Source organism: Sander vitreus, chromosome 21 (assembly GCF_031162955.1).
Source record: "Sander vitreus isolate 19-12246 chromosome 21, sanVit1, whole genome shotgun sequence".
In the NCBI taxonomy this organism is placed as follows: Eukaryota; Metazoa; Chordata; class Actinopteri; order Perciformes; family Percidae; genus Sander; species Sander vitreus.
Genome location: NC_135875.1, coordinates 19,301,375 through 19,328,659, shown reverse-complemented (window position 1 = coordinate 19,328,659; position 27,285 = coordinate 19,301,375). Strand labels below are relative to the sequence as shown.

Below are 27,285 nucleotides of genomic sequence, written 5' to 3'. Positions count from 1 at the left end.
AAAGTGGATGTGGTGGAGACAAAAACAAGTTGTCCACTATTTTTTAAGAGAGGCGTTGCAGAAAACATCAGAGAGTCCGAGAGGGTGATGGGTGAGGAGATGGAGAACAATAGTTTTGGAAGATTAAAGTCTGTTAACTGAAACGTCTTGACATACTGTCCAGTTTCTTCTGAAGTAATTTAGTTCCAAGTAAGATTGCAGGGTATGTTGGTAAGAAAACAATAAGTTCATCAAAGTTGCATTGTGTTTGCAGAGATGAGAGGGAATTCCAAAAGTGAAAATTGGTGGTTTTCAAAGCAAAAGAGAGAGCTTTTAGTCTCACTTCTACGTTAATGTACGGTGATTTCAGTGATCTTCTGTCAAAACAGATTATTTGGTAACACTTTACATGAAGGTATCTACATAAGAGTGACATGACACTGTCATGAACACATGAACCCTAACTCTAACCATAACTTGTCATGACAAAAACCGAATGACAATGACAGAAGTGTTACGTCATAAACGTTTATGACTTGTTTATAATGTTTATGACACGTTCATGACAGTGACATGTCACTCTTATGTAGAGACCTTCAAGTAAAGTGTAACCGATTATTTAATGAAACAGTTTGAGAGTTCAGAGTTCAACATGCGGCGCTAGAACAACACTTTTCAGCCACTCAACTAGGTTTTCCTTGTTTTGTTCTGTCACTCAAAACGAAATGAAAGGCAAAACTGTAAAAAAAAAAAAAAAAAAAAAAAAAAAATGGCTCTGATTTTAATTACATGCTGAGCTGGAAGCGTCTGGCCTGTGTGACAGTGAAGTGCTTGCATGTAGTGGAAAGCGCGTATTGTGAAAGTGCTGCAGGTTGGAAAAACAGATGTGCGATATATTGCCGTGCAGCAGTAAAGTTTGTTGCTCAATATTCATCCATCATCAACGTAATGTCGTCACATGCCAAAAACAACACGGCTGTCAGCGTGACGGGAAGAAGTCTGTTGAGCAACAACGGCCGCATTAGAGATGTGGACTGTATGGATGTGTATGTATATTCAGGAATGAAACTGTAGCTTTTATTTGTAAAACAAACTTTGTTGGATGGATTGGAATACTTTCATACTGCTTCGGTGATAATGAGATACATTTAAGTCAGGCAGATGTTACTTAAATATGACACTTAAATACCATCTTTAAACCACCATTACTATGATTTTTAGGGGTCTATTGGAAGTGGAATGAAAAGGACTTCCATCCCCAGTGTTAACTCTTGTGTTTTTCAAAACTGTATCAGAAATATGGGTTCTTTTTAAGGTAGGATAGGATATGATCTCTACTTTCATTGTCTTTTGGGTGTTGTATACAAAAAATTAGCATTTGAAAAAAAGGATATATGTCTAAATAATTCATAATTTCAGTTTTTTTAACTCAAGAATTAGGTATAATTTTCTATAAATGAGGTGAACTGACCATGAATTCCAAAAATGAGTGTAAAACTGGTAATAAGTTGGTGTTTATACATGGTAGTGAAAAGAAGCGTTAAACGTAAAAAAAAAAAGAGCCAAAAACATTGAAAAAAAGAGACAAAAGTGTTGATAAAAGACGAAAACGTCAGAAGAAACTGTTCCTTAAATTCTTGCTAGTTTTTCAGTAGTTTGTCATAAACAAGTTTTGAGTGTATGGATGATATGTTTTTCACATTCGGGACAGATTTGAGAGAAACTAGGGCTGCGACTAACAACGGAGTGAAGAAACTAGAAAATATTCATATTTAAGAAGCAGGAATCAGAGAATATCCACTTTATTTTCATTTAAAATAAAGACTCAAACCGATTAATCGTTGGCGGTTATTTAAACTTTTAATTGATTAAGCTATGCAGCTCTAAGAGAAACCTTTAAACTGATCTGAACTGCATGACTGTGAACATTATTCTGAGCACTTTTAGGACTTCTTGTCCATGTAGGCTAAAAAGTTGAACAGTAGCAATGAACGGAACATGCTTGAACCTGAAAAAAAAACAAAAAACCCTGAGATAATGAAAATAATGTCAAGTTCGAACATCTCCAGCTCCAACTGAGTAAACATCACCTGCTGTGTTGCGGTCAAAAGCTCCAGAGCAGGCGAGTAAGTGGACCTTGAGTGGAGATTGTTTGGTCAACTGCTGTTTCTAAGGTCTAGAATCATTGACCTGTTCAAACTGTGATTTCAGTATTGCTATAAAAAACTACTAAACCCTGTTATTAACCCTCCTGTTGTTTGACCTGTTTACAAACACTTTCTATATCAGAACTATGACAAAAGAACGTTGAAAATAGTGACAAATGTTGGAAAAACATTTTTTTTTTTTAAGTGACAAAAAAATTGGAAAAAAGTGAAAAAACATTGGAAAAAGCATTTTTTTTGGGGATTTTTAAGCTTTCATTTTCACAGGACAGATGAAGACATGAAAGGGGAGAGAGAGGGGGAATGACATGCAGCAAAGGGCCGCAGGTCGGAGTCGAACTCCGGGCCCGCTGCGTCGAGGAGTAACCCTCTATATATGTGCGCCTGCTCTGCCAGCTGGGCTAACCTGGCCACGTGATTTGCCATTTTATCGGATTAGATTAATCAGTATTAAAGTTGGATCAATTTAAAATTCCAAACAATGTATTAAGTTAAAGGCTGAAATGCCTTTAAATGAATACTTAAGCTTACTATATGTTCGAGTCTTGATGCTTAAAGTAATGAGCTGAATGAATTCACTGTTCACTAAATGCATCAAATGAAGACAATTAAGAAGCTGTTTTTTTATTACCACACCTCTACGTACGCATTGTATTTGGATTTAAATGATCTTTAATCAAATTTAGAGTTGCATGATCCGTGTTACGGATCATGATGTGTCTTTATGCATGTAGTTTGCAGTTTGTCAAACTACGGCCCCGCTAGGCTGCATACATTTGCCATTTGAATGTGAAACTGGCTAGAGTGAAGACTATTGTTTTCAGGTTATTTTCGAAAAAAGAATCGCTGTCCACAATGAAACACTAACCAATAGGAAAACAGCTTTTTCCTCTTGGTTGGCACAGAAAACCAAGAAAAACGTGTGCCTTCATCCTGCAGCCAGTGGGAGCGGTATGGATATAGTCAATACTCTCATCATCAGGTTCTTATTTCTAACAGCAGACCAGATAAAAGAGGAAAAGTCTTAAGTCTTCTCTTCAGAAATTTCTCTAATAAGCAGTCTTGATTAGGCTGTGTGTATTCTATATCCACGATGTTCCACTTCCCGGGATTGCTCTCTCACTGTTCTGACGGAAATTCTGCCGGATATCACTCATTAGGGATGTCCGTTTTCGGATGTCCGATACCTTCCACATTCTTTGTGTTGTAATTTTAAACTCCGGTGGATTAATGAGGACTATGGTTAACTGCTCCTCAGATCTCTGCAGGGTAACCTGTTGTTGTTACCTCACTGAGTTTTACATCAGAACAACTAATTAGCAATCCAAACTTAGTAGATAAAGTATTCTGTATTAGTTTCAGCACTTACGTTTACATGATTTCCTTCTGTCTTTTTTTGCATTGTTGCTAACCATCTGTGGCATGGACAAAACAATGGAAAGACAGGAAGCAGCTGAATGTGTTTAGAGAGATGCCTCAACTCTGTCAAAACCAAAGGCTTGCTGTGACCAACATGCAGTCGAAACAAGAAGGGAGCATGGCTTCACAAGTGTTTTGTTAAGACATAACTTGCATCCACTTCTCTGACATCTTTTTCAGCTCTGACTTAGATTGGATATTATCAGATAGTCATTAGTCATCCAATCAAACCCAGACATCTTGATTGTTCATAGCCTACTGTTACAAATGGTTCTAAGTTCTCTGAGATGTATTTTAAATCTTTTTTTTTAAAGTGCTAGTATTATGCTTTTTGGCTTTTTCCCTTTCCTTTGTTGTGTTATATATTTTTCCAAAGTGAAAAAGCCCAAAGTCCACCCCAAAGGGACTTACCACCTCCAACAGAAAACACTGTTCACAAACTGCTCCAAACAGCTCTGTTGTAGTCCAGCCTTTACTTCCGTGACAAACGTGCGTCACTTTGTAACACACGTTATAATGCTCGCCTAGCTGCTAGCGTGGCACGCCCTCATACTCTGCTTCTGACTGGGTAGTAGTCCTTACCTAGGTACAGCACATGTGCTACTCCCAACAAAGATGGAACAGAAGTGAGATGTGTCACTCTGTAGCTAAAACAGAGAGCTCAACACACAGGGTGAAAAGAGGAGCCGCAGCAATGTGCAGTACAACAAAAATATGGTGTTTTTTGTAAATTAAACCATGTAAACCTATTCTGATACAACCTCTAAATACAATTATGAACCTGAAAATGAGCATAATATGAGCACTTTAAATCAATCTTTATTGTCAAATATGGATGGACAGTATGCAAACGACATCTTCTGTATCTTTAACGTACATACATAAACAAACAAGCCAGGGAGGTTAAGGGTTTACTAAAAAGTAAATATAACTACAACAAAAGCAAAAAAGATTCAAATAGGCAAAATATTTTGTAAAGCTTACAGAGCTCATATGATTGAACAGCTTTTTGTTTGTACAGCTATGGAAAAAATGTATTGCTTGAAAATTGGCAGCCATCTCCAAAAAGCTTGGCTTCTTCTTGTTAAAAGTTTGACTTACGTAAATACAACTTGTATAAATCTTCTCCAGATTTGTGTTTGGCCATCAACGTCACCATCACCCCTTCCCCGTTCACGGTGGCCCAGGAGGGTCAAAATGTCACACTCTCCTGTGTTGTGTCCCAGCGGCGCCGCAACGCTGCTTTACCGGTGGTGAAATGGATCTTCCTGCCAGAGGGCACCGACCGCCCGGAGGACGAACTCCTCATCGCCCGCGTCAACATGAGGAAGGCCCGTTTCTATGGTAACTACACAAAGAGTTTCCCTTGGCCCAAACTGAAGCTGACGGTGGTGAAGCAGGGGAAGATATTTGACCTGGTCATCTTGAACGTGTCCGAGGGGGACCGGGGGCTCTACATGTGCCGGGTGCAGGAGTTTAAAAAGCACCAGGACCGCTGGAAGGCCTCGTCAAACTGCACCGCCGCTACTGAGCTCAGAGGTGAGGGCTGATGGAACTTACTGTTTTAGTTTCTCCTGTCCTTTTCTTATCACTGGAATATTTGCAGAGCAAGCAGTCTGTGAGCATTACCCTGCTTCACATTGGTCGAGTTGCAGATAAGTCATTTAGGAAAAGATCACCTTTAGTGTAGTCAACATTGAAGCCAGGCAAGAAACAGTGAACAAAATAGTGCTTAGAGAGTTTCTGAAAGGGATGCCCTGCCCAAAGTTATTTTTTTAACCCTCCTGTTGTCCTCGGGTCATATCTGCCCCATTTTCAAAAAGTTTCTATATCAGAAAGTTGGGTTTCTTTCAACCAAATTGGCCCAAAAAATTAACGTGAATGGTTCCATACAACATTCTGCATAAGTAAAATAAATGATCAGTTCACTTCTTTCATTGAATTTGGGTGTATAACATTTTATAGCATTGATAACAATTTAACGAAATTGATAAAAGAACGTTGAAAAAGTGCCAAATATGTCGGAAAAAGCACAGAAAGAAATCTACAAAACATCGAAAAAAGTGACAAAAAACGTGGAAAAAAGTGACAAAAACATTGGGAAAGCGACAAGTGTTAAAAGTAAAAATAGAGTGCAAAGCCAAACAATGATAGAGAACCTCTGGCATTTGGCTGCTCTAAGTCACTCAAACCAGTAGCTGTAGCCCAGTTTCTCACAGAATGACATCACTGCTTTTAATGGTGCAGCTATTTCTGAAACCACAACAGAAGCAATGACAAATGCTGTGTTGATAATAGTGAGACTGCAAAAAGTTTTCAGTGATTCCAGGCTTGTCTGCAGAGATCTTCCACAGCCAGCAGCAGAAAACTGTGAGTGATAGAGAGCAGCTCCCAGTTGTGAACACAAGAATCTGTTTGAGGATTTAGCTCGACGTTTCTGATAAAGAGCATGGATGCCCTGTTAACTCTCAGTATTTTAGAACTCAACTAAATGCCTGGATCTGAAGGAGAGGGAAGGGGTGTAACTCGACTCTTTCTGTCAAAATGCCTCCAAATATCAGTTTAAAGCAAATAGGGCAATTTTCATAGGCTTCCAGACCTGAAGAGGAGCCCCAAGTAAACTCAAATTGTGATAACAAGATAGCAGAAAAACTATCTAAGGGGAGCAGTTCTGCATCTCCAGTAGTAGCATTTTCTTTCACCACAACTGGATGATGTAATCCATCTGGCTGAAGAGGCAGTGAAGTGGGTTCACTGAGCAAAAGCACTGTCTTGCTTTTGATTTGGAAGGGGAAAGTCATTGGTTAGGAGCAAGTCTGGAGATAAAAGGATCCTCCATCGCAATAAGTTGCGGCTTTTACCGGGTAGATCTTGGAGAAAGAGCAGAGAGAGTATGAGGTTTCAATGCCACCGCTGGCACTTGAGACGTTTACACAATGGAATGGATGACAAATCCACTGGTACCAGATACTGCCCAGAAATCCCTTCACTTTCATAAAACCAGAAACACACTGTGATTTTTTCCTTTACGTATGTCAAGCTTTCTGTCCTTGTAAAAAGAGATGCAATTTGCAATGATAATAAGGGCAGATTTACCACACAATCTTTCTATTAATTTTTGAAACTACAGGTCTTCAATTTTAGACAGAGCTAAACAAGAGCAGGTTTCTCAGTTATAGCCAGCAAGCATCAATTGAACTGCTGAAATGACAGTTGTCGCTAGCAGATCTTATCAGCTCTAGCTACCTAGCTAGTTAGGTTAACATTAGCTCCATGAGTAGGATTAAATTGTTATATGTTCTAGTGTTTCTAACTAATTCGTTTTTTAAATGAAAAGCTTGTAAAATAAGTCTTAATTATACACTTGATGGGTACATACATGATGTTGTGCTAGAAGATAAAAAGCAGAGCCGCTAACGTTAGCCTAACCTCTGATAGCATCCAAGACTGGCTACCACAAAGTGGGGAAACACTACACATTGGGTATGCTAGTCGTCATTTTTTTTGTCAAGTTTGTAATGTAGTTAGTCAATGATGACATTGGAAATAATGCATGGTTATTTCTTTTAGGTTCAGTAGAGGGTAGTTAGCCAGGTATGCTAACATTTGCATCCTATATTAGAGCCAAACAGCATCCTTTTCTTATCACTGGAATATTTGCAGAGCAAGCAGTCTGTGAGCATTACCCTGCTTCACATTGGTCGAGTTGCAGATAAGTCATTTAGGAAAAGATCACCTTTAGTGTAGTCAACATTGAAGCCAGGCAAGAAACAGTGAACAACATAGTGCTTAGAGAGTTTCTGAAAGGGATGCCCTGCCCAAAGTTATTTTTTTAACCCTCCTGTTGTCCTCGGGTCATATCTGCCCCATTTTCAAAAAGTTTCTATATCAGAAAGTTGGGTTTCTTTCAACCAAATTGGCCCAAAAAATTAACGTGAATGGTTCCATACAACATTCTGCATAAGTAAAATAAATGATCAGTTCACTTCTTTCATTGAATTTGGGTGTATAACATTTTATAGCATTGATAACAATTTAACGAAATTGATAAAAGAACGTTGAAAAAGTGCCAAATATGTCGGAAAAAGCACAGAAAGAAATCTACAAAACATCGAAAAAAGTGACAAAAAACGTGGAAAAAAGTGACAAAAACATTGGGAAAGCGACAAGTGTTAAAAGTAAAAATAGAGTGCAAAGCCAAACAATGATAGAGAACCTCTGGCATTTGGCTGCTCTAAGTCACTCAAACCAGTAGCTGTAGCCCAGTTTCTCACAGAATGACATCACTGCTTTTAATGGTGCAGGGCAGAGACTTAACAGCTATTTCTGAAACCACAACAGAAGCAATGACAAATGCTGTGTTGATAATAGTGAGACTGCAAAAAGTTTTCAGTGATTCCAGGCTTGTCTGCAGAGATCTTCCACAGCCAGCAGCAGAAAAACTGTGAGTGATAGAGAGCAGCTCCCAGTTGTGAACACAAGAATCTGTTTGAGGATTTAGCTCGACAAGCTTTCTGATAAAGAGCATGGATGCCCTGTTAACTCTCAGTATTTTAGAACTCAACTAAATGCCTGGATCTGAAGGAGAGGGAAGGGGTGTAACTCGACTCTTTCTGTCAAAATGCCTCCAAATATCAGTTTAAAGCAAATAGGGCAATTTTCATAGGCTTCCAGACCTGAAGAGGAGCCCCCAAGTAAAACTCAAATTGTGATAACAAGATAGCAGAAAAACTATCTAAGGGGAGCAGTTCTGCATCTCCAGTAGTAGCATTTTCTTTCACCACAACTGATGATGTAATCCATCTGGCTGAAGAGGCAGTGAAGTGGGTTCACTGAGCAAAAGCACTGTCTTGCTTTTGATTTGGAAGGGGAAAGTCATTGGTTAGGAGCAAGTCTGGAGATAAAAGGATCCTCCATCGCAATAAGTTGCGGCTTTTACCGGGTAGATCTTGGAGAAAGAGCAGAGAGAGTATGAGGTTTCAATGCCACCGCTGGCACTCTGAGACGCTTTACACAATGGAATGGATGACAACCCACTGGTACCAGATACTGCCCAGAAATCCCTTCACTTTCATAAAACCAGAAACACACTGTGATTTTTTCCTTTACGTATGTCAAGCTTTCTGTCCTTGTAAAAAGAGATGCAATTTGCAATGATAATAAGGGCAGATTTACCACACAATCTTTCTATTAATTTTTGAAACTACAGGTCTTCAATTTTAGACAGAGCTAAACAAGAGCAGGTTTCTCAGTTATAGCCAGCAAGCATCAATTGAACTGCTGAAATGACAGTTGTCGCTAGCAGATCTTATCAGCTCTAGCTACCTAGCTAGTTAGGTTAACATTAGCTCCATGAGTAGGATTAAATTGTTATATGTTCTAGTGTTTCTAACTAATTCGTTTTTTAAATGAAAAGCTTGTAAAATAAGTCTTAATTATACACTTGATGGGTACATACATGATGTTGTGCTAGAAGATAAAAAGCAGAGCCGCTAACGTTAGCCTAACCTCTGATAGCATCCAAGACTGGCTACCACAAAGTGGGGAAACACTACACATTGGGTATGCTAGTCGTCATTTTTTTGTCAAGTTTGTAATGTAGTTAGTCAATGATGACATTGGAAATAATGCATGGTTATTTCTTTAGGTTCAGTAGAGGGTAGTTAGCCAGGTATGCTAACATTTGCATCCTATATTAGAGCCAAACAGCAACATCCGGTAGCCTCGTGAGACCGTCCTGATCTCACGAGCTCCAGTTTTCCACTCGCAGATCAGTCCGGCATCTTGAGACAGAGAAAATTTGGAGCCGTTCGCCAAACGACCGTCCAATTAGCATTGGTTTTGAGGCGGGTTTAGGTGTGACGCAACGAGAAGCAACTGTTAAGTCTAAACAACATGGCGGCTTCCACGGATGAGATGAGCGTAGCTATCGCACAAGTTTTATCCAAATTAGAAAGTATTCCTTCATTGAAAGAAGAGCAAAAAGCGGCACTGGAGGCTTTTCTCGGCGGAAAAGATGTTTTTGCTCTTCTCCTGACTGGTTTGATATATCGTTGATCTGATTGGTTGATTTGGCCTGTCTATCACCAGCATAGGTGGTGATAGACGGATGGTTTATCCAATCAGCTAACCAGTATTTTCGCCCCTTCCCAAAAGTTCTCCAATGGAAACTTCCCAGATGGATATGCCGAGCAAATGCGAAGCAATCCATCTGGCAGAGTCAGGTTAAACATCCGGGTCTGAAAAGTGAAGCCATTGTGGAAGTGCCTTAAATGTGCATTCTATCTAGTTTCCAGCAGGGCGCTACTCTCCAAAATAGTCAGACTGTATGGAAGTCTTTAAGAAAATGATCCTACTTCTCCCTTGATTTATTACCCTCAGCAAACATTTTTATAATTAATTTATGGTCTTAATTGCTAGTTTTAAGTCTTCTACAATACAACATGATGTTCATTTTTTTAATTATAGTACCATTTAAAAAGAAATAGACGATAAAGCAGGATGTGCTTTATAGCGTGGCTACACACTGACCTGTCAATCAGGACAGAGGCTTAGCAATGCATATTCATGGAACTGTGTACATTAAAATCTTCGAATATCCCTCTTTAGCGTTAAGCTTGATGCGCCGCCATTGAAACCTTAGCTAGGTCATCCTCCCCAGCTCCGCCCTCTTGTCCAAAATGGTCACTTTTGGCTCCAAAAAATGCCAAACTCCTGGCTTCAAAACAGTAGTCCACAAATCAACGGGTGATGTCACTGATGCTGCACCTATTATTATTTTTACAGTCTATGGTTAGAGCAGATAAACACATTGTTTAATCCATCCTTTACACTTTTGCGCTTGTGTGTTTGGTTTTGGAAAAGCTAGAAAAAAAGACCAATTCAAAGCTTGACAGACCTACTGCCAGTTACTGTTGCTAACATATGATCAGATAATAATCTCTATAATCACTATCAGGTCAATTGCTTTGTCAGTCAACAGCAATGGATAGTGTTGGGATGTCCTCTTCTGTGTTTGCTTTTGTTAATGAAATTTGGGTTTTTGTGAATGCTGATGCTAATGCCAATCCAGATGTTCCTTTATTTACTTACAACTTTCTGACAGCTTTCTTTCCCAGACAAAGAGATAACAGACTCCAAGCATTTAGAGCAGCAAATGCAGATACCTCTATGAATTGACTTTAGGTTGAGTGAGTATTGTGTTACATGAAAGCAGTTAAGAGAGGCATTTATGTGAAATTGCCCCTTTGAGAATTGTTGATCTAAGGAACGAGTGCATCACAAAGTTTCAACCTTGTAACAATCTAAAGACAGTTCATTTGTTATTTAAGCTCATTGCTGTAGTACTGTCAGTGTTCAACAACACTAGACGTTGTTCACCACATTTTCCATGGAAGCGTTCTTCAGGCTGCGACTTTCGGGGTGTCCACAGCCAAGTCTGGGCCCAGGCAGACACACAGTCCATACCGAGAGCTGTTGACATTGGCCTGGACATGGAGTTTCCCTCCCAAAAGTAGAACAGACAGAGTCCAGAGAGACTCAGCCAAATTGGAACAAGAGATACAGTGGTGTGAAAAAGTGTTTGCCCCCTTCCTCATTTCCTGTTCCTTTGCATGTTTGTCACACTTAAGTGTTTCTGAACATCAAACCAATTTAAACAAAAGTCAAGGACAACACAAGTAAACACAAAATGCAATTTGTAAATGAAGGTGTTTATTATTAAAGGAGAAAAAAAATCCAAACCATCATGGCCCTGTGTGAAAAAGTGATTGCCCCCTTGTTAAAACATACTATAACTGTGGTTGTCCACACCTGAGTTCAATTTCTCTAGCCACACCCAGGCCTGATTATTGCCACACCTGTTCACAATCAAGGCATCACTTAAATAGGAGCTGCTTGACACAGTAAGGTCCACCAGAAGATCCTTAAAAGCTACACATCATGCCGAGACCCAAAGAAATTCAGGAACAATTGAGAAAGAAAGTAATTGAGATCTATCAGTCTGGAAAGGGTTATAAAGCCATTTCCAAAGCTTTGGGAATCCAGCGAACCACAGTGAGAGCCATTATCCACAAATGGCGAAGACATGGAACAGTGGTGAACCTTCCCAGGAGTGGCCGGCCGCCCAAAAATTACCCCCAAGAGCGCAGCGACGACTCATCCAAGAGGTCACAAAAGACCCCACAACAACGTCCCAAAGAACTGCAGGCCTCACTTGCCTCAGTTAAGGTCAGCGCTCATGCCTCCACCATCAGGAAAAAGACTGGGCAAAAATGGCCTGCATGGCAGAGTTCCAAGGAGAAACCACTGCTGAGCAAAAAAGAACATCAAAGCTTGTCTCAATTTCTCCAGAACACATCTTGATGATCCCCAAGACTTTTGGGACAACATTCTGTGGACCGATGAGACAAAAGTGGAACTCTTTGGGAAGGTGTGTGTCCAAGTATATCTGGCGTGAAGGAACACTGCATTTCATAAAAAGAACATTATACCAACTGTAAAATATGGTGGTGGTAGTGTGATGGTCTGGGGGCTGTTTTGCTGCTTCAGGACCTGGAAGACTTGCCGTGATAAAAGGAACTATGAATTCTGCTGTCTACCAAGAGATCCTGAAGGAGAATGTCCGACCATCTGTTCGTGTACTCAAGCTGAAACGAACTTGGGTTCTGCAGCAGGACAATGATCCTAAACACACCAGCAAGTCCACCACCGAATGGCTGAAGAAAAACTAAATGAAGACTTTGGAGTGGCCTAGCCAAAGTCCTGACCTGAATCTTATTGAGATGTTGTGGTATGACCTTAAAAAGGCCGCTCATGCTCGAAAACCCTCTAATGTAACTGAATTAGGACAATTCTGCAAAGATGAGTGGGCCAAAATTCCTCCAGGACGCTGTAAAAGCCTCATTGCACGTTATCGCAAACGCTTGGTTGCAGTTGTTGCTGCTAAGGGTGGCCCAACCAGTTATTAGGTTTAGGGGGCAATCACTTTTTTCACACAGGGCCATGATGGTTTGGATTTTTTTTCACCTTTAATAATTAACACCTTCATTTACAAATTGCATTTTGTGTTTACTTGTGTTGTCCTTGACTATTGTTTAAATTGGTTTGATGTTCCAAACACTTAAGTGTGACAAACATGCAAAGGAACAGGAAATGAGGAAGGGGGCAAACACTTTTTCACACCACTGTAGTTGTGCTGAGGAAGGTAAAGTTTGAATGTTTGTCTGCAATGACAATCGAGGGCAGCTGGCTCGTGTCTGGCTCTCTTAACCTTTCGTGGTTAAGGATGTGGCGAGCTATTTTCATCCAAGGAAGCACCAGTCCATTGTGGCTTCAGAGATATTAATAATGATGATGTTAGTATGTCAGCATTAATGTCTGTACTTTAAATCCCGTTGCTTTGAAATTAAATAGATACTTGCGTATTTGAAATTGATTTTAGTTAGGTCTGAATTTCTTCTTCAAATCCCAATCTGACTAATCAGAATCTGGTTCTAAAAATCCTATTCCACATTTAATCCAACCTATTCATTGAAATCCAGTATTTAGAGTTTTAAAAACAAAATGTGTGACTCTTATCTGGAAAAGTTTGTTTTTTAATCGTAAGAAATATAAGAATAAACTTTGGTCTCTGAGCAGGAAGTACGACATTAAGGTTTTTTGGTTAGTTAGTGATGTAAAATCCAGGTGAAAATCAGTTTAAAGGTGCACTCTAACAATTTAGTATTGTACTACCATAAAGTTGTGAGAGACAGATTTACAGTCACACTCATAAGTTTATGAACCCATGCTAAAGTTGACTAAAAAGAGGAATAAAAAAATCATCTTTTGGAAATTGATCTTAATGCCTTAATTAAAAATATGAGGAAAATGCAACCTTTAAGGACACCAATTTTCTTTCTGAATGAATAATGTATTGTAAATAAATAAATGTTCTTACTTAAAATACAGGGGGCATAAGTAAGTACACCCCTATGTTAAATTCCCATAGAGGCAGGCAGATGTTTATTTTTAAAGGCCAGTTATTTCATGGATCCAGGATACTATGCATCCTGATAAAGTTCCCTTGGCCTTTGGAATTAAAATAGCCCCCCACCATCACAGACCCTTCACCATACCTAGAGATTGGCATGAGGTACTTTCCATAAAATCATCTCTCAATGCAAAACAAACCAGCTATTAGGTTAACTGAAATAAAACTTTATTTATCATACATTATTCATTCACAAACAAAATTGGTGTCCTTAAAGGTTGGATATTTCCTCATTTTTTAATTAAGGCATTAAGATCAATTTCCAAAAGATGATTTTTTTATTCCTCTTTTTAGTCAACTTTAGCATGGGTTCATAAACTTAGACAACGAGTGCCAATGTATAAAAAGAATGGTCAGAATTTAAGCAGCACAGTCCGAGATATCAAGTTTCTCATGTTAGTTTAGCTCAAAGAATGCTTAATCCTACATTTCCGATAATGCAACTGAATAGCATCCTATATTACACTTTTCCGGCCTGGTAAATGCCCACATCTTTCAAACTCCACACCCCCAGTTTGTCATGCAGGCTGTTATAAACTTGCCCATTTAAATCTATAAAATTCATAGAAAACAAAATGAACTCAATTGTATACCATTTTATTTGGTCACCATATAAATTACGAGTTCCTAATAAAAAAAACAATGTCAAGTATCTAGACTGAGTCATTGTAATGAACAGGCCAAAGCTCCAACAACACTGGAAAACTGCACTATTTCTTCCCAGCAGACCAGCAGGCAGTGGTATTCCTTCCCAGTATCCACACCAACTGTTGACAGCTATGATAAACATCAGCTTCACATCTGAGTGGTTGAAACTCCTCGGGGAACATTGCTCCTGGTCCCCACTCCATATGTGAAACAGCAGATGACTGAGACTTTTATGTGCACAAATGTGTGTCTTTGTGACGTCAAAGTGATGGAATTCCTGTGGTCAGATAACATTAGGTGACCAGGTGTTTCCACAATCACACAAAACTACCATTACTCTACTTACTGCTGCTATAATAAACACATCCAGAGAGGTCAAAGAGTTTGGGGGCAGAGCACAGTCTGAACACAGCCTCCTCTTGGCATAAACAAACTGAACTCCTAGGTATTTCTATAACATGTGGGCGACTGCAACAGTGCTTCTAAGAGGTAGACGGCACACGGATGTGGCATGAGTTTAAATATAGCAAGAACATGGAACTCTGGGTATTGTATCGGCAGCTTCACAAGAAATAAATCAGAAATATCGCAGCTCTGGGGTCACAAACATCATTTATAAGCCAACAAAATAGGCCTGTTATTGCCATAATAGAGACACAGTTAGCAAAAGTACTAAAAGATGCCAATTCTTAGAAGAAAAGATGCAAATAGACAACAGGAAGTGAATTATTCCAACATTTGTTAAGACACACAACGTCGCTGTGTACTTACATTCATCTCCTGGCATTTATAATACAGTAAATAAGAGCAATGACTGACTCAGAATGTGAAGACAGAGGATCATTATTCACTCCAGTACACGTTTGCGTATTGATGTTTACAGTGTTGCGTTTGTTAGGGAACAAAAAAGAGCCACAAATCTGAAACAGTCAGGAATTGAATGCATCTCTGATGAACAAAAAGTAGTTTGTTTGAATGTTTCCACTGTAGTCCAATGCAGTCTTCAGTCATTCAAAAGTTGCTTTAAAAAGAAGCCATTTTCTAGAAGAGGATAAAAGCCAGTTTAATGGCATACAGTACACCCAATTTATCCCCTGATTATTCCAACATGTACAGCTGCTGCACTGATAGAGCTGCACAGAACCTGAGGCACATAAATGTCATAGATGTTATCGGGATTTACACTGAATATGTTACTGTGAAGGAAGACCGGGTCTCTAAATTAAATCTGCCATTTCAAACAAGTGGGAGAACATCTGTTTTAAATATTTCACTCAGAAACTGTGCAGCGAGACAGTGTTGGTGTGTTATGTACTGTATTTGCTGTAGTTTTACCACAGATGCTATGATCTACAACATGCACTGGTGGTTTTAAGATTTTCATGAGCAATGATGGTAATAAGGAAAAGGGAACGTTACAATATTGGTGGTGTTCTAATATAAAATATGCATTTCACACAAGCTTTGCTAATAACATAACGGCCAAACTACATAATGTAGACCTGACGAGATGCAAGCTTTGATCTTAACAAAATATCTGATTGTGTTAAAGGTTTGAGTAGGATTTAGGACAAGCTATTGGCAGAAATGGAATATAATAACTGTATTTTCATGAGTGTACAATCACCTGAAAATAAGAATCATGTTTTTTGTTAGCTTAGAATGAGCAGAGTGGGTCCTATGCATAGATAGAGAATTGGATACAGCATTGAAGGCAGGGCCATGTTCATTCCTATAAAAGTTGCTCAGTGGCGCATGAAGCCTAGAAAGTTCAACTGCCATGTATGAAATTACCTGTATAATCAACGCTGCTTCCGCGCTGTTGGGCCCATAGAGACAGAACGCATTGCGCCATATCTGGAAAGCCACGCCCACCGAAGGGGAAAACAACTCTCTGCTCTCTATTGACTTGGTGTTACGTGTGACACTGGCGTGAACCCAAACAGAGACAGAGTCAGTGATAGTTAAACAAGTTTATTGCAGTACTTAATTGTCCAGGTTTTCCAAGGGGTACAGGTCCAGGGGTTCCGAGCAGGAGTGTCCGTGTTATCCGGGTGTGCCTGTTCAGTCTGTAATGAGGTCCAGTGGTAGCGAGTGGGAATGGTGGCTGGCTGGCAGCCGGAGTCAGGTTCCAAAGAACTGTAGCACAACAGAAAACAGATCAGCACAGGCCAAAAAAAACAACCAAAAAACCCCCACAAAGAGCACTATCCAGCAGGTTGCATCAGCCGTGAGCCGTGAGCCTAACATGATCGTCTTGACTATGATCTGACGACAAGTGGCAAGTTGACCGGGGTATTTAAAGCTGAGGTGATTATGGTGAATGAGCTTCAGCTGGAACCCTGACTCCAGCACACCAGGCTTCACTCCTGCAATTAACAGACAGAGGGGAGGGGGAGAGGAGAGACAGAAATCTACCTGGTAGTAGCAGCAGTACAGAACGTGCCTCCTCGTCTATTTCGTCTGCTAGCAAAAAAACTGGAAAATGCCAGATGTTTTGATTTACCCTAAGATTAAGCACATGCTTTGTTTTGGCACAGTCCTAGACCATTTAAACTGGAGACCTTCTCATATTTACAAAGTAGATATTTGGTGATATGTGGCCCGGGAAAGGGAAGTTTGGGGTCCCCTGCTGGAGCTGCTACCCCCGCGACCCGACCCCGGATAAGCGGATGAAGATGGATGGATGGATGGATGGATATTTGGCAATTGTCCAAATGTATTAGGGGTTATAAAACCTGTAAACATCCACTACCTAAGTCTTCAGTTTTTTTGATCGATCTTGCCCTTAAAAATAATAAAGGCAGGTGATTCCGAACAGCAGTTATAAGCCACATGTGGTCAGTATCAGGTTAGTGATTTCACAGATGTGGACCGAACCCAAAGGTAACCTTCTTCCCAACAGAGAACGGCCAAAGAACTGTTGGGTCTATAAAAGCATTTCAACCAACAGTCTTGGGAAAAAAAGTTTTTAAACAAGGTGAAAATGTCAAGCACCTGGGCTAAAAATAAAAAAAACGGATAACTGAAAGCCATTTAACAGCAGAGAGGAATCTTACTGGAACTCCAAGGAAAATGCACCTCTTGGGCAAAATGCTAACACCACCGATTAGTACATTTCATTTTCTAAACTGGCATTGCTTAACGTGGTGCTCTGTAAACTGGTGAAAGAAGCCATGTGGTGTTAGCTGTTAGGTATAAGGGAACACTGTTATTGCTGGTAGTGACATTTTGTTTTAATAAATATTATCCTATAACAAAATGGCTAGTTTGACCAGAGAGGTTTAAGCATGATGCAGCATTTTAAAGTAACTTGCATGCTGCATGCTGTTAAAGTAAACATCCCACTGCTTTTTGTGATGTTTGACGGTTTTGACAGCTTTGTAATAATACTTAGTTCCTGTTCCACACAGCTCTATGGCACTGGCTGTAAATCTAATTGAATCCCTAATGAAAGATGTGACTGGGACGTTGTCCTAAATGGTCAAGTAGATACTTATTCTTCAGTGTGCATCCACTTCTTTATATGTCTATTTCCCCATAAGTAGAAAATGCCTTCTCCTTCACCTACAGATGGTGGAATTATTAAGGTCTGATTTGTTTTAGTGGACATTTACTGTACTGCTACAGGAAACCAATCCGAAAAGGAACTGATTTGAAAAATCAAGTCTCACACATCTTTTTTCAGCTATCCAAAGGAAGGTTCTGGTTACTAATTTGTTGAATGACATAGTAGATTTGCACTTTAGTTTTTGAAATTTTAGGTTTTGGTAATCTAGTTTTGTAGTTTTGTTTTGGAATCATCTGATGCATGCAGACAGTCAGCGCGCAGCACAGCCAGTCTGCCTGTGGGAAAGTCTCCAGCCGGCGTGGTGAGCCGGCATGGCGAGCCTGCCTGTCGTCAGCTTTTGGTGGTTTGGAGTATTTTTAAGATGCCCTGGTGGGTGTCACTTCACGAGCTTCCTACCACCAGCTCAGCAAGAGTACAGCGGTGTTAAGACTACTGTGGTCAGATGGGGTGGAGAAATGAGTGAGTGTGTGGCGCGAGATTTCAGGTTGAGTATGGGAAGAAAAAAATTCTCAGCCATTTTGGACACAAGCAGCGAATAGCTGGGATTCTCATTACACAGATTAAGGCTGCATTCACAGGCCTTTGATTCCCCATTGGTGCTCATATTAGATTGTTGGGGTGTGGTAGTTATCTACTCTGTGCTGGAATGTCCAGTAAGCCATATCTATGAAAAACATTTTAAGTCACATCCATTTAACCAAGCTTCTCCTCGTTATGGTGTGCACTTTAAAGTTGTGTCTGAACTGACTGTTCGCTAAATGCCTCACGCAAACATCTATTGTCCAGTCAATGCTAGCATATCTAATTAGGCATAGCAGGGCTGCCAAACAGTTCAATATTACACTTTTTTAATAATACTGTAATCATTTAATGTATGTTGTATGTCATGTCTGTGTCTTCTGAATGGACCTGGAGTCTGGCAATAAAGTTGATGATGATAATATAGTGCTAATTAACGTAAATACAAAAACAATCCTGCTCCTTATACATACATGACTAAGGCTACAGGGATCATTAACTGGTGATGATGCTAACTGTTTTGCTATAAGCTTAGTCTGTTCGGCACCATAAGTACTGGGTTATCAAATGCATTTACCATCAAATGCATATTTGAGATATTTTGCAGAGTTTTGTGTATTTAAGCCAGACATTAAAAAGTCAACTAGCATGGAGATAGCGTTAATTAGCTAGCTAGCTACATCTGACAATATCTGCCAGCGATAGTCATTTAAACTGATCACATTAATGGTCGCCAACTGAAAATAAGAAGTCAGCTTTTGGCTTCCTCTATCTCAAGTCAAGGACTCTTTGTTCCAGGTGCCTAATAGCCTACTGGTGTGTTCACACCAAACGCGAAGCAAAGTATACAAAGTCACTGCAAAGACGCCAATAGAGGTGAATTTGCGCTGTGTGACGTGAATACTTAAAAGTCGGGAAAGCCTGTCAGCATTGAGATTTTCCTGACGTTGAATTAGAAATGGAGGAAAAAAATATTGTAGCCATCTGTGGGCAGTGAAATTCACCGAGCTGTGTGCGCCTTGTTTGCTTCGCGTTTGGTGTGAACACAGCATAATGGTTAGGGCACAATGCCACTTAACTGTAACGTCCACGGTTCTATTCCTGGGACCTTTGATGCATGTCATACATCTCGCTTACCTAGTTTACTGATCGTTGTTCTCCAACATGATAGCCTACTAGCTAGCTGAATTTTACTTACCTAATGGCAAATTTACAAATGCCTGCAGATTAAATGACTGGGATCTGAATGTTCCAGTATTTTGATGTTGTCAATGTCACAAAAACAAGTCTGAGGTTGGATATACAGCCACTCTGTGGACATAAAACAAAGTGGGCACGAGTTGCCTTGTTTTGCCACAAGTTTGTTGTGAAGGTGAAAGAGAGGGTAATTGTCAGAGTATGGGTGGATGTGAGGTTACATTTTACAATGATGCATAACTCTAAAGCAACTGTTTGCATTCATTCATCCAGCAAAGGTTAAGGTTGAGCCCTCTGGAGAGACAGAATCAGCAGGGAGGAGGCCAACCTCGGCTTGTTGTCTTCCTACAATTAGCTTTATTTAAACTCTAGCCAGCGTGTAATCAGGCGGCAGGGAGGCCACTGTGATGACTATGGACTTAACATGCTTCTCTTCTCTCTCTCTCTCTTTCTTTCTTCATGTAGTGCATGTCCTACCAGCCACCAAGGCCAAAGAAAGCCTGTGGAGCTTATTAGAAGGTAAGTCGGTGTGTGTATGTGTGTGTGTGTGTGGGTGTGCATGTGTCTGTTTTTGTGGTGGACTGGCCCTGTATCGTCCTTGGCAGGCAAAAATAGCCCAACCCAAAGGATATAGTACAGTGCCTTAAATAGCTCATCAAAACATGTACTCCTTTTTTTTCCTTCAGATTTTTGTGTAAAGAGAAGCAAAAGGCTGATGTGTACATGTTTTTGTGTTTCAGATGTGTACCTGTGTGCAGTGCTGATCTGCTCAGTGGGTTTGCTGTGTATGTGCATGTTCACAGTGACAGTAACCTGCCAGTACGTACAGAGGAAGCAGAGGTTAAAAGGTTAGCAGCAACATCAAGATAACTCTCCACTGACACTGACCTACCTTAATTAATCTGGCTCTTATGTAAGGCTGCAACTAACGATTATTTTCAGTATCGATTAATCTGCCGATTATTTTCTCGATTAATCGTTTGGTTTCTAAAATGTCAGAAAATAGTGAAAAATTATCCATCATAGTTTCTCTAGGTCCAAGGTGATGTCTTTAAATGTTTTATTTTGTGAGTCTATAACCCAAATATATTCAGTTTAATATGATTTAAAACCGAGAAGAACAGGAAATCTTCATATTTGAGAGGCTGATAACAGCAATTTCATTTTCATATTGGCATTAAAAATTACTTTAATGATTAATCATAATCATTATCAGAATAGTTGGTCATTATTTTTCTATCGATCGACTAACTAATCTGTTGTCAACTAATTTTGTAGCTCTACTGCAATGTATCAATGTTCTCCCATATCCTGTTCCTATATTTTTCTCTATGCTTTCTCTTGTTTCTTTCAAAGTTAGAACCGTAAACAAACTCAACTTTGTATAGAGTTAGAGTTTATCTAGTCTCCACACCAGTAATTATGTTTCTAAATGTTGTATTGTATATCTCTGCAGATAATTACCTCTTGGTGAAAAGCCCTCAGAACAGGTAAGGTTTTAGGCTGACACAGCCTCACACATAGCCATAAAAGCTAAAAATGTCCCTAAGTGCACTAAACCTTTGGTTAATCTGGTCCCTATTTTAGCTCAGGAGAGACAGTCACCAGTGTGGTCAATGTGTCTCCTGCTCTGCCTAAAAAGGAGAGGAGATACAGGAAGAAAAGGAGCAGAGACTACCAAGAGGAGATACCACCAGAGATACCAGCAAAAGGTAAATAAGAGTCTGAGTGCATTTACACCTATTTTTGTCGTGGGTAGCTAATTTTTTGTACATCCTTCCAAATTTGATATTTTTTTGCAGCAGCAAATGATCCCTGTAATGAATTGTTGTCAGTGATAAACACTAGCAAAAATAGCTGAGCATGTGTCCAAACTGATATTTACTATTGGTCCATTTTGTTCTATGAAATATGTGCTGGCATTTGAGGTCAACATCCGCCCTTTGACATATAAACTCTTGATTTATGGGGTAGCATGTGGAATGTAATACATCATTTAGTTCACTGAAGAAAGTTATTTTGAGTTCAATACTATGTTAATGATCATTATGATGCGGAAAAGCACCCAAATCCCTATAATTCCTCCAAACTCACTGTTGATGTTTTAAAATCCGAGTAGGAAGTGTGTTATACATTCCTTAAATATATATATATAAGGAAATGCTGCTGTTTTGGGGGGGTTGAAGTTTTGTAGGGCTGACCTGTTACTTTTTAAAACTTTAATAATTTTTGTTTTTTGGCAATTTGGGGGCAGTGAAACAAACTGTAAACACAACATTGACATATCACTGTAAAAACTCATTATGGGGAATGGGTCAGCAAACAATTGCCTGATTACACATCCAGCATACACCAAGCAACATTATTAGCATCTAAAACGTACTAATTAACATGTGATATCTTGTCAATTCGCCATTTTACAAAGGGTTGTGTACCAGACTATTTCGACTGTTGTCAGGCAACCAATGGAGAACTGGTTTAGTACGAATAAAACAAGATTTTACATATTAATTAGTGATGTAGATTTTGTTACTGTTGGAAATGCGCTAGGCTAGCTGTTTTTCACTGTTTCCAGTACTCATGCTAAGCTAAGCTAACCGACTTGTGGCTTTAGCTTCATACAAAAGAGTGGTGTTAATCTTCACATAAGTGAAAAGTGTAAATCCCAAAATGCCAAACTACTGTATTCATTTAAATTGGAGGCTATAAATCCAAAGCATTGAGCTGAAAGATGCTAAAATGATGTAAGGCTGAGATGGACTACAGGGTTGGGCGATAATTCTTTGTGGGTTCATCACTAGAGGAGACCCCTCTCACATTACACATAGTTAATTGATCTATTGTTAATATAAAAATACTGACCAAAGAGGTGAATTATTCAAAGCTCCACTCAGAAGACCATTTGTTTAGAAGACTGAATTTTAAATATTAGAACCATTAAGGACCTTCAACCATGTCCTATTGTAATCAGAATTGTAGAAATCTGTCTAAACACTATGTGAAGGAAAGAGCATGTCAAGTTTGTGGTTAGGAATGGAGAGGTCTAGTTCTTGGTGGATACATAAATTACATTTGCTGAACAGATCTCTGAAAAACCGCTGACTTTTGTTTTGTCCCTGCAGCTCCCATTGGAGACAAAACACGGAAACCGAAACTTTTAAAACCACAACCAAGAAAAGTAGTGTTGGTGAGTTCTATGCATGCCCTTTTATACATTGCTTTATCTTAATCATCATTCTTTATTGTTGTCAAACAGAAATCTACCCAGTAATCGTTTTCACCTGTTTTTAACTACATACTGTATGTATATGTGTGGGATATATCACTTTGGAGAAAACCTTTCTAACAGTACACATGCATTGGCACCTTTTGCCTAAGACTTACTTACCATAATGTACCAAGCAAGGCATTCATAGTGACAGGCTTCCATTCTTGTTTCAAAATATAATGGAGAGCAACCAGTATGCAACAGGAATGACTGTAATCAAAGTTCCAGAAAATGTCATAAAATGTGCCACATAACCCAGGTTTAATTTGGTTTAAATTGTCACTGGAATAAATTGACTCTGTGGCAACATGGCATTTTAATGGCACAGAATGCGGCAAGATGTAATTGAATTTTGGCAACCTCAACCGAAGAATCCTGTGAGGGGATGTCTGCACACAACCTGCCCACATTTACCAAACCAACGCTGTAAAGCATTGGGATAGCAAGGACAGGAGAGAGGATAAAGTGCAAGAACTGCTTTTTAGCATTCAATTTTAACTCATTTTAAAATATTTCTTGTCTGTATTCATACTGACAGAAATCTCAAGCTCTAGGTTAATGATGAAGTTTGTCATAAAAATCTCTCTCAACCTCTGTGCTCATTTTCTAACCACCAATACCACTTCCCTCCCTCTCCCCCTCTCCTCCATTATTATTGTCCTCCTTTTCCTCCTCCATCTCCAGCCGAAGATAGTGGAGGAGAACTTGACCTACGCAGAGCTGGATCTGGTGAAGCCAATTCCGGAAACCAAGGCGTCGTGTAGCAGCACTGTGTACGCTCAGATACTGTTTGGGGAGCAGCAGCTATGAGAGAAACACGCACCAATAGTAACTGTGCCTTATGTAAAAACTATTGTCTATTTATATAATCTGTATTATTTTGTATTCATATGGTTTGTAAAGGGCAAAATGTGTAATGTCTCACAATTATGACAATTGTACATATGGTTTCATATGTTCTTTTATATTACTTCCTTTTAGAGACCAAGATGCAAAAGGAAATGTTTTGTATACTGGAGTATTTCATATATTTCATTTCTTTTGCACCCATGTTTGAATCCTGTGTAGCTTAAACTCGGAACACAATAGAAGACTGGTGATGATTTAGACCAGATTTGTCCATCGTGACAAACGGAAGGGCAATCAGAGATTTGAATTTGCAGGCTAATCTGAGCCCTCCCATTTACATTAAACAGGTTGCAACACAATATCTGAAGGTTAAAGTCCTGTGGTGTGTGGCTATCCCAGCCAGTAAAGTTTACTGAAGTGAAGTGAGGTATTGCTTTGCTATCAACGTATAACAATAATGCTGCTATTTCTTGTCAGTGTGCGTTAACTATGGAGCTAGAACAAGGAGGTGATTAGCTTAGTTAGCATAACAAGTGGAAGCAGGGGGAAACAGCTAGCCTGGCTGTAGCTAGCTAGCTTGCTAGCATGACCAGGGGAAATAACGTGCTGTAACTGTTTCTCGGCTCCTGGTTGTTGTTTGCCATGACAAAAAGTATGTACGTAACTTTATGCAAAACCACAAATTCTCACATTTCTGTATGTGTGGATGAAACAAATGAGATACAATGTGTTAGTTAGTGAGCTTTAGAGGTGTATTTTTTTTACTTTGGAGACAATCAGGCTAGCTGTCTAGCCACTGCTTCCACTCTTTGGGACTTTGCAAAGCAAAGCTAATCGCCTACCGGCTCCAGCGTCATGATAACATACAGACATCATGAGACAGATATGGATCTTCTCCTCTAAAACATTTCTCTAAATGTCAAACTATTCTTTTAAATACATAAATGCACATTACTCTGGATGCTGACAGTTTAATAAATTGAAAAACATGAAGGCTCTATATGTAAGCAACAATAAGCCATGGTTCCTGAGATTGTTAAATCTTTGACATTTCTCAACCGGTTTATTACAAAGGGAATTGTGGGAAACCCCATCTAGAGTAAACGGATATATGAAGGAGACAAAGTAAATTTAAGACATCCGTTGTTGTGGATGTTAACCATTGCATTTTCAAATGTGATTTACTTCTAGTGTGTTCCCAGCATTATCTACCTCACAACATCTGTGTTCAGTGTGTTTCTGTGTGACTGCAATTTATAATGACCACAACTCCACAGAGTTGATTAAAGTAGCCACTAGACCCCCGACCCCCATAGGCAAGTACGTGAGACCATTCGAGGCTCTTTTATCTGGTGCCAACATCAACTTAACAGGCAGTTAGTGACACACACACATGAATATATACATACAAAGGTGGAGTTACATGTAGGCTAAACATCCTTGTAGGTTCTCACAAAGGCACATACTATAAATCCCAAAAGCTGCAAACAATTGTGACTCCTGATCTACAAACAGGGACAAACTTAAGACCTGTGTTTGGACTATTTCACATGTATGTAATTCATAGTTTAATTCCAAACTGACAGTGATTTTGTGGTTTGAGATAAGAGCCAGAAGCCATATCGGCTGTACTCCCACATACCTTTGTACGGTCTTCTTGCTTTCTCACTGAGTGTGAAAGTGCTTAGGCCTCTTTTTCCATTTAATGATCCCCTGGATTGAGGCATGGAAAAGCAAAGGAGAGTTTTTTAAACAGTGAACTTGAAACCCAGACACAAAGGCACCGGATCCCTCCCTTCCCCCAAGACCTCCACTATCTTATGTGGAGTTATCCATGCAGATGGAGCCCTTCACAAATGCAAGTCTCACTTTCTGCCGCGCATGCCTGCTGAAGTCCATGTTGTCAAACGCTAGCTGAACCAGCTACTTATCTGATAACCAGTAGTTATAGAATAGTCACTTGATTAAAATGACTCTTCTGTAAAACATTTAAAGCCGAGTTCAGACCAAAGATTTGCGATGAGAAGAGTTGAAACTTGCTACTACTTGCAATACGCCATTCTGCAACGCTCTGAAACCTACCAGTTTACACCAATGCGTCTAGACAAGACAGTGTATAATCTCACTCTCTGTACTTCCGTTCTAACTTATGACTTTCCAGGCATTTTTGTAGTAGGATATATATTGTAGCATCTTAAAATATGAATGAGGTTAGTGATAGTGAGATACTTTCTTCAGTTGCATTTCTAGTAGTGATGAAACGGCGAAAACATTTTATTTCTCTGATTCACTGCTTTATTCTAACTTCGCTCCCTCTCTTCAGTCACTCTCTAGCTCGCTTGACTACATACCACGCTCGTGGGCGCTCGTTTTTTAGTCACCACCATCAGCTAGCTTGAGTCGAGTGCTAGCTTGAGTCGAGTTGAGACGGGTCATTTCAGACCACTGCAACTTTTAACTGCAACGTTCTAAAACGGTTTTGTCTTGTCGTGGATCTGTTGTCTGAACTGGGCTAAAGAATTAGCTTATAGTGGTATTTAGATTAATGTACTCAACTATGTAGCAATTATGGTTAGTTAGCTAACAGCTGATATACACATTTATTGGATTGGTGAGATGAAAGAGTCTCCAGTCACAAAGGACAAGTTATCCATGTCTGTTTGAAAATGCAGAGAAAGTCAAATTGTACGTTGTCAGCAGATGTAGCACAAAAGCTGACTTCAAATATGGCAGCCAGCCAGGTGACATTTAAAGAAATCCCAATAAATACAGTGGTTGAGGACTTAGACATTCTTTGTTCCCCACCTATTTATTACGTTTCAATTCAAACCACTATCAACCTCCATTTGCCATTATTCCAATTTTCCATTGTTATTCGCCTATGCATGTTTTAGTTGCACAGAATGATTGAAAGTGACCTTTCAGTGGCTGGCAGAAGTGTCTTAAAAATGCCCTTAGACTGTGAAATGTAAAGTTTCTTCCAGACCACATTGTTCTTAATGGGAGTCCACTAACTAGAACCATGTGTGTGAATTGTGCCTCTCCCTCTCTCCTTTCCCTCTCCCTGCCCACCACTGACCTCTGCATTCATCAACATTCCAGCATTTCTTCTCTTGTTTGTTTATTACATTTCATCTGTACAGTGTGTATCAGTAAATGAAATAAATATAAAAGTGGATGTGAGCAATAGGCTGGTAGAGAGGTGTTTTTAATCATGCTAGCGGCATCGCTAATTGGATGTCGATGTTGGTGTGTCTGTCAGTCTAGACTGAAATATCTCCACAACTATTGGATGGATTGCCATAATATTTTATAGAGACATTCATGCCCCCCATAAAGCCCTCTGACTTTAGTGATCCCCTAACCGTTTTTCTAGCATCACCAGCAGGTCAAAAAGTCTCACTTGTCCTGTGAAATATCTGAACATCTACTGGATTTCCATAAAGTTTTGATCCTCTGACTTTTTCAATGTACAGGATGTTCAGGATGAATAGCGATAACCTAACTTTTGATCTAGAGCCATCATGTAAATTTTCTCTTGCCAAAACCTTGGCAAAAACCTGTAAAACTGATAACATTACCATCAGCCTCAGCTGTACTGTGTGGTGCTTATTGTCATGCTAATATGCTAAACTAA

The 27,285-nt window shown here is 39.6% G+C and overlaps 1 protein-coding gene across 1 annotated transcript in view; it reads left to right on the top strand.

Annotated features, from left to right (window-relative positions):
* vstm4b (V-set and transmembrane domain containing 4b) overlaps nt 1-26,831 on the top strand; it is a 27,018-nt gene extending 187 nt beyond the window's left edge. The window contains exons 2-8 of the mRNA XM_078279586.1: nt 4,695-5,102; nt 19,997-20,050; nt 20,272-20,379; nt 20,988-21,021; nt 21,119-21,243; nt 22,654-22,718; nt 23,484-26,831. Of these exons, the coding sequence (XP_078135712.1) occupies nt 4,695-5,102; nt 19,997-20,050; nt 20,272-20,379; nt 20,988-21,021; nt 21,119-21,243; nt 22,654-22,718; nt 23,484-23,609 (920 nt within the window). The 3' untranslated portion in view covers nt 23,610-26,831. The remainder of the gene's footprint in view (nt 1-4,694; nt 5,103-19,996; nt 20,051-20,271; nt 20,380-20,987; nt 21,022-21,118; nt 21,244-22,653; nt 22,719-23,483) is intronic.
* Nucleotides 26,832-27,285: the final 454 nt, after the last annotated feature.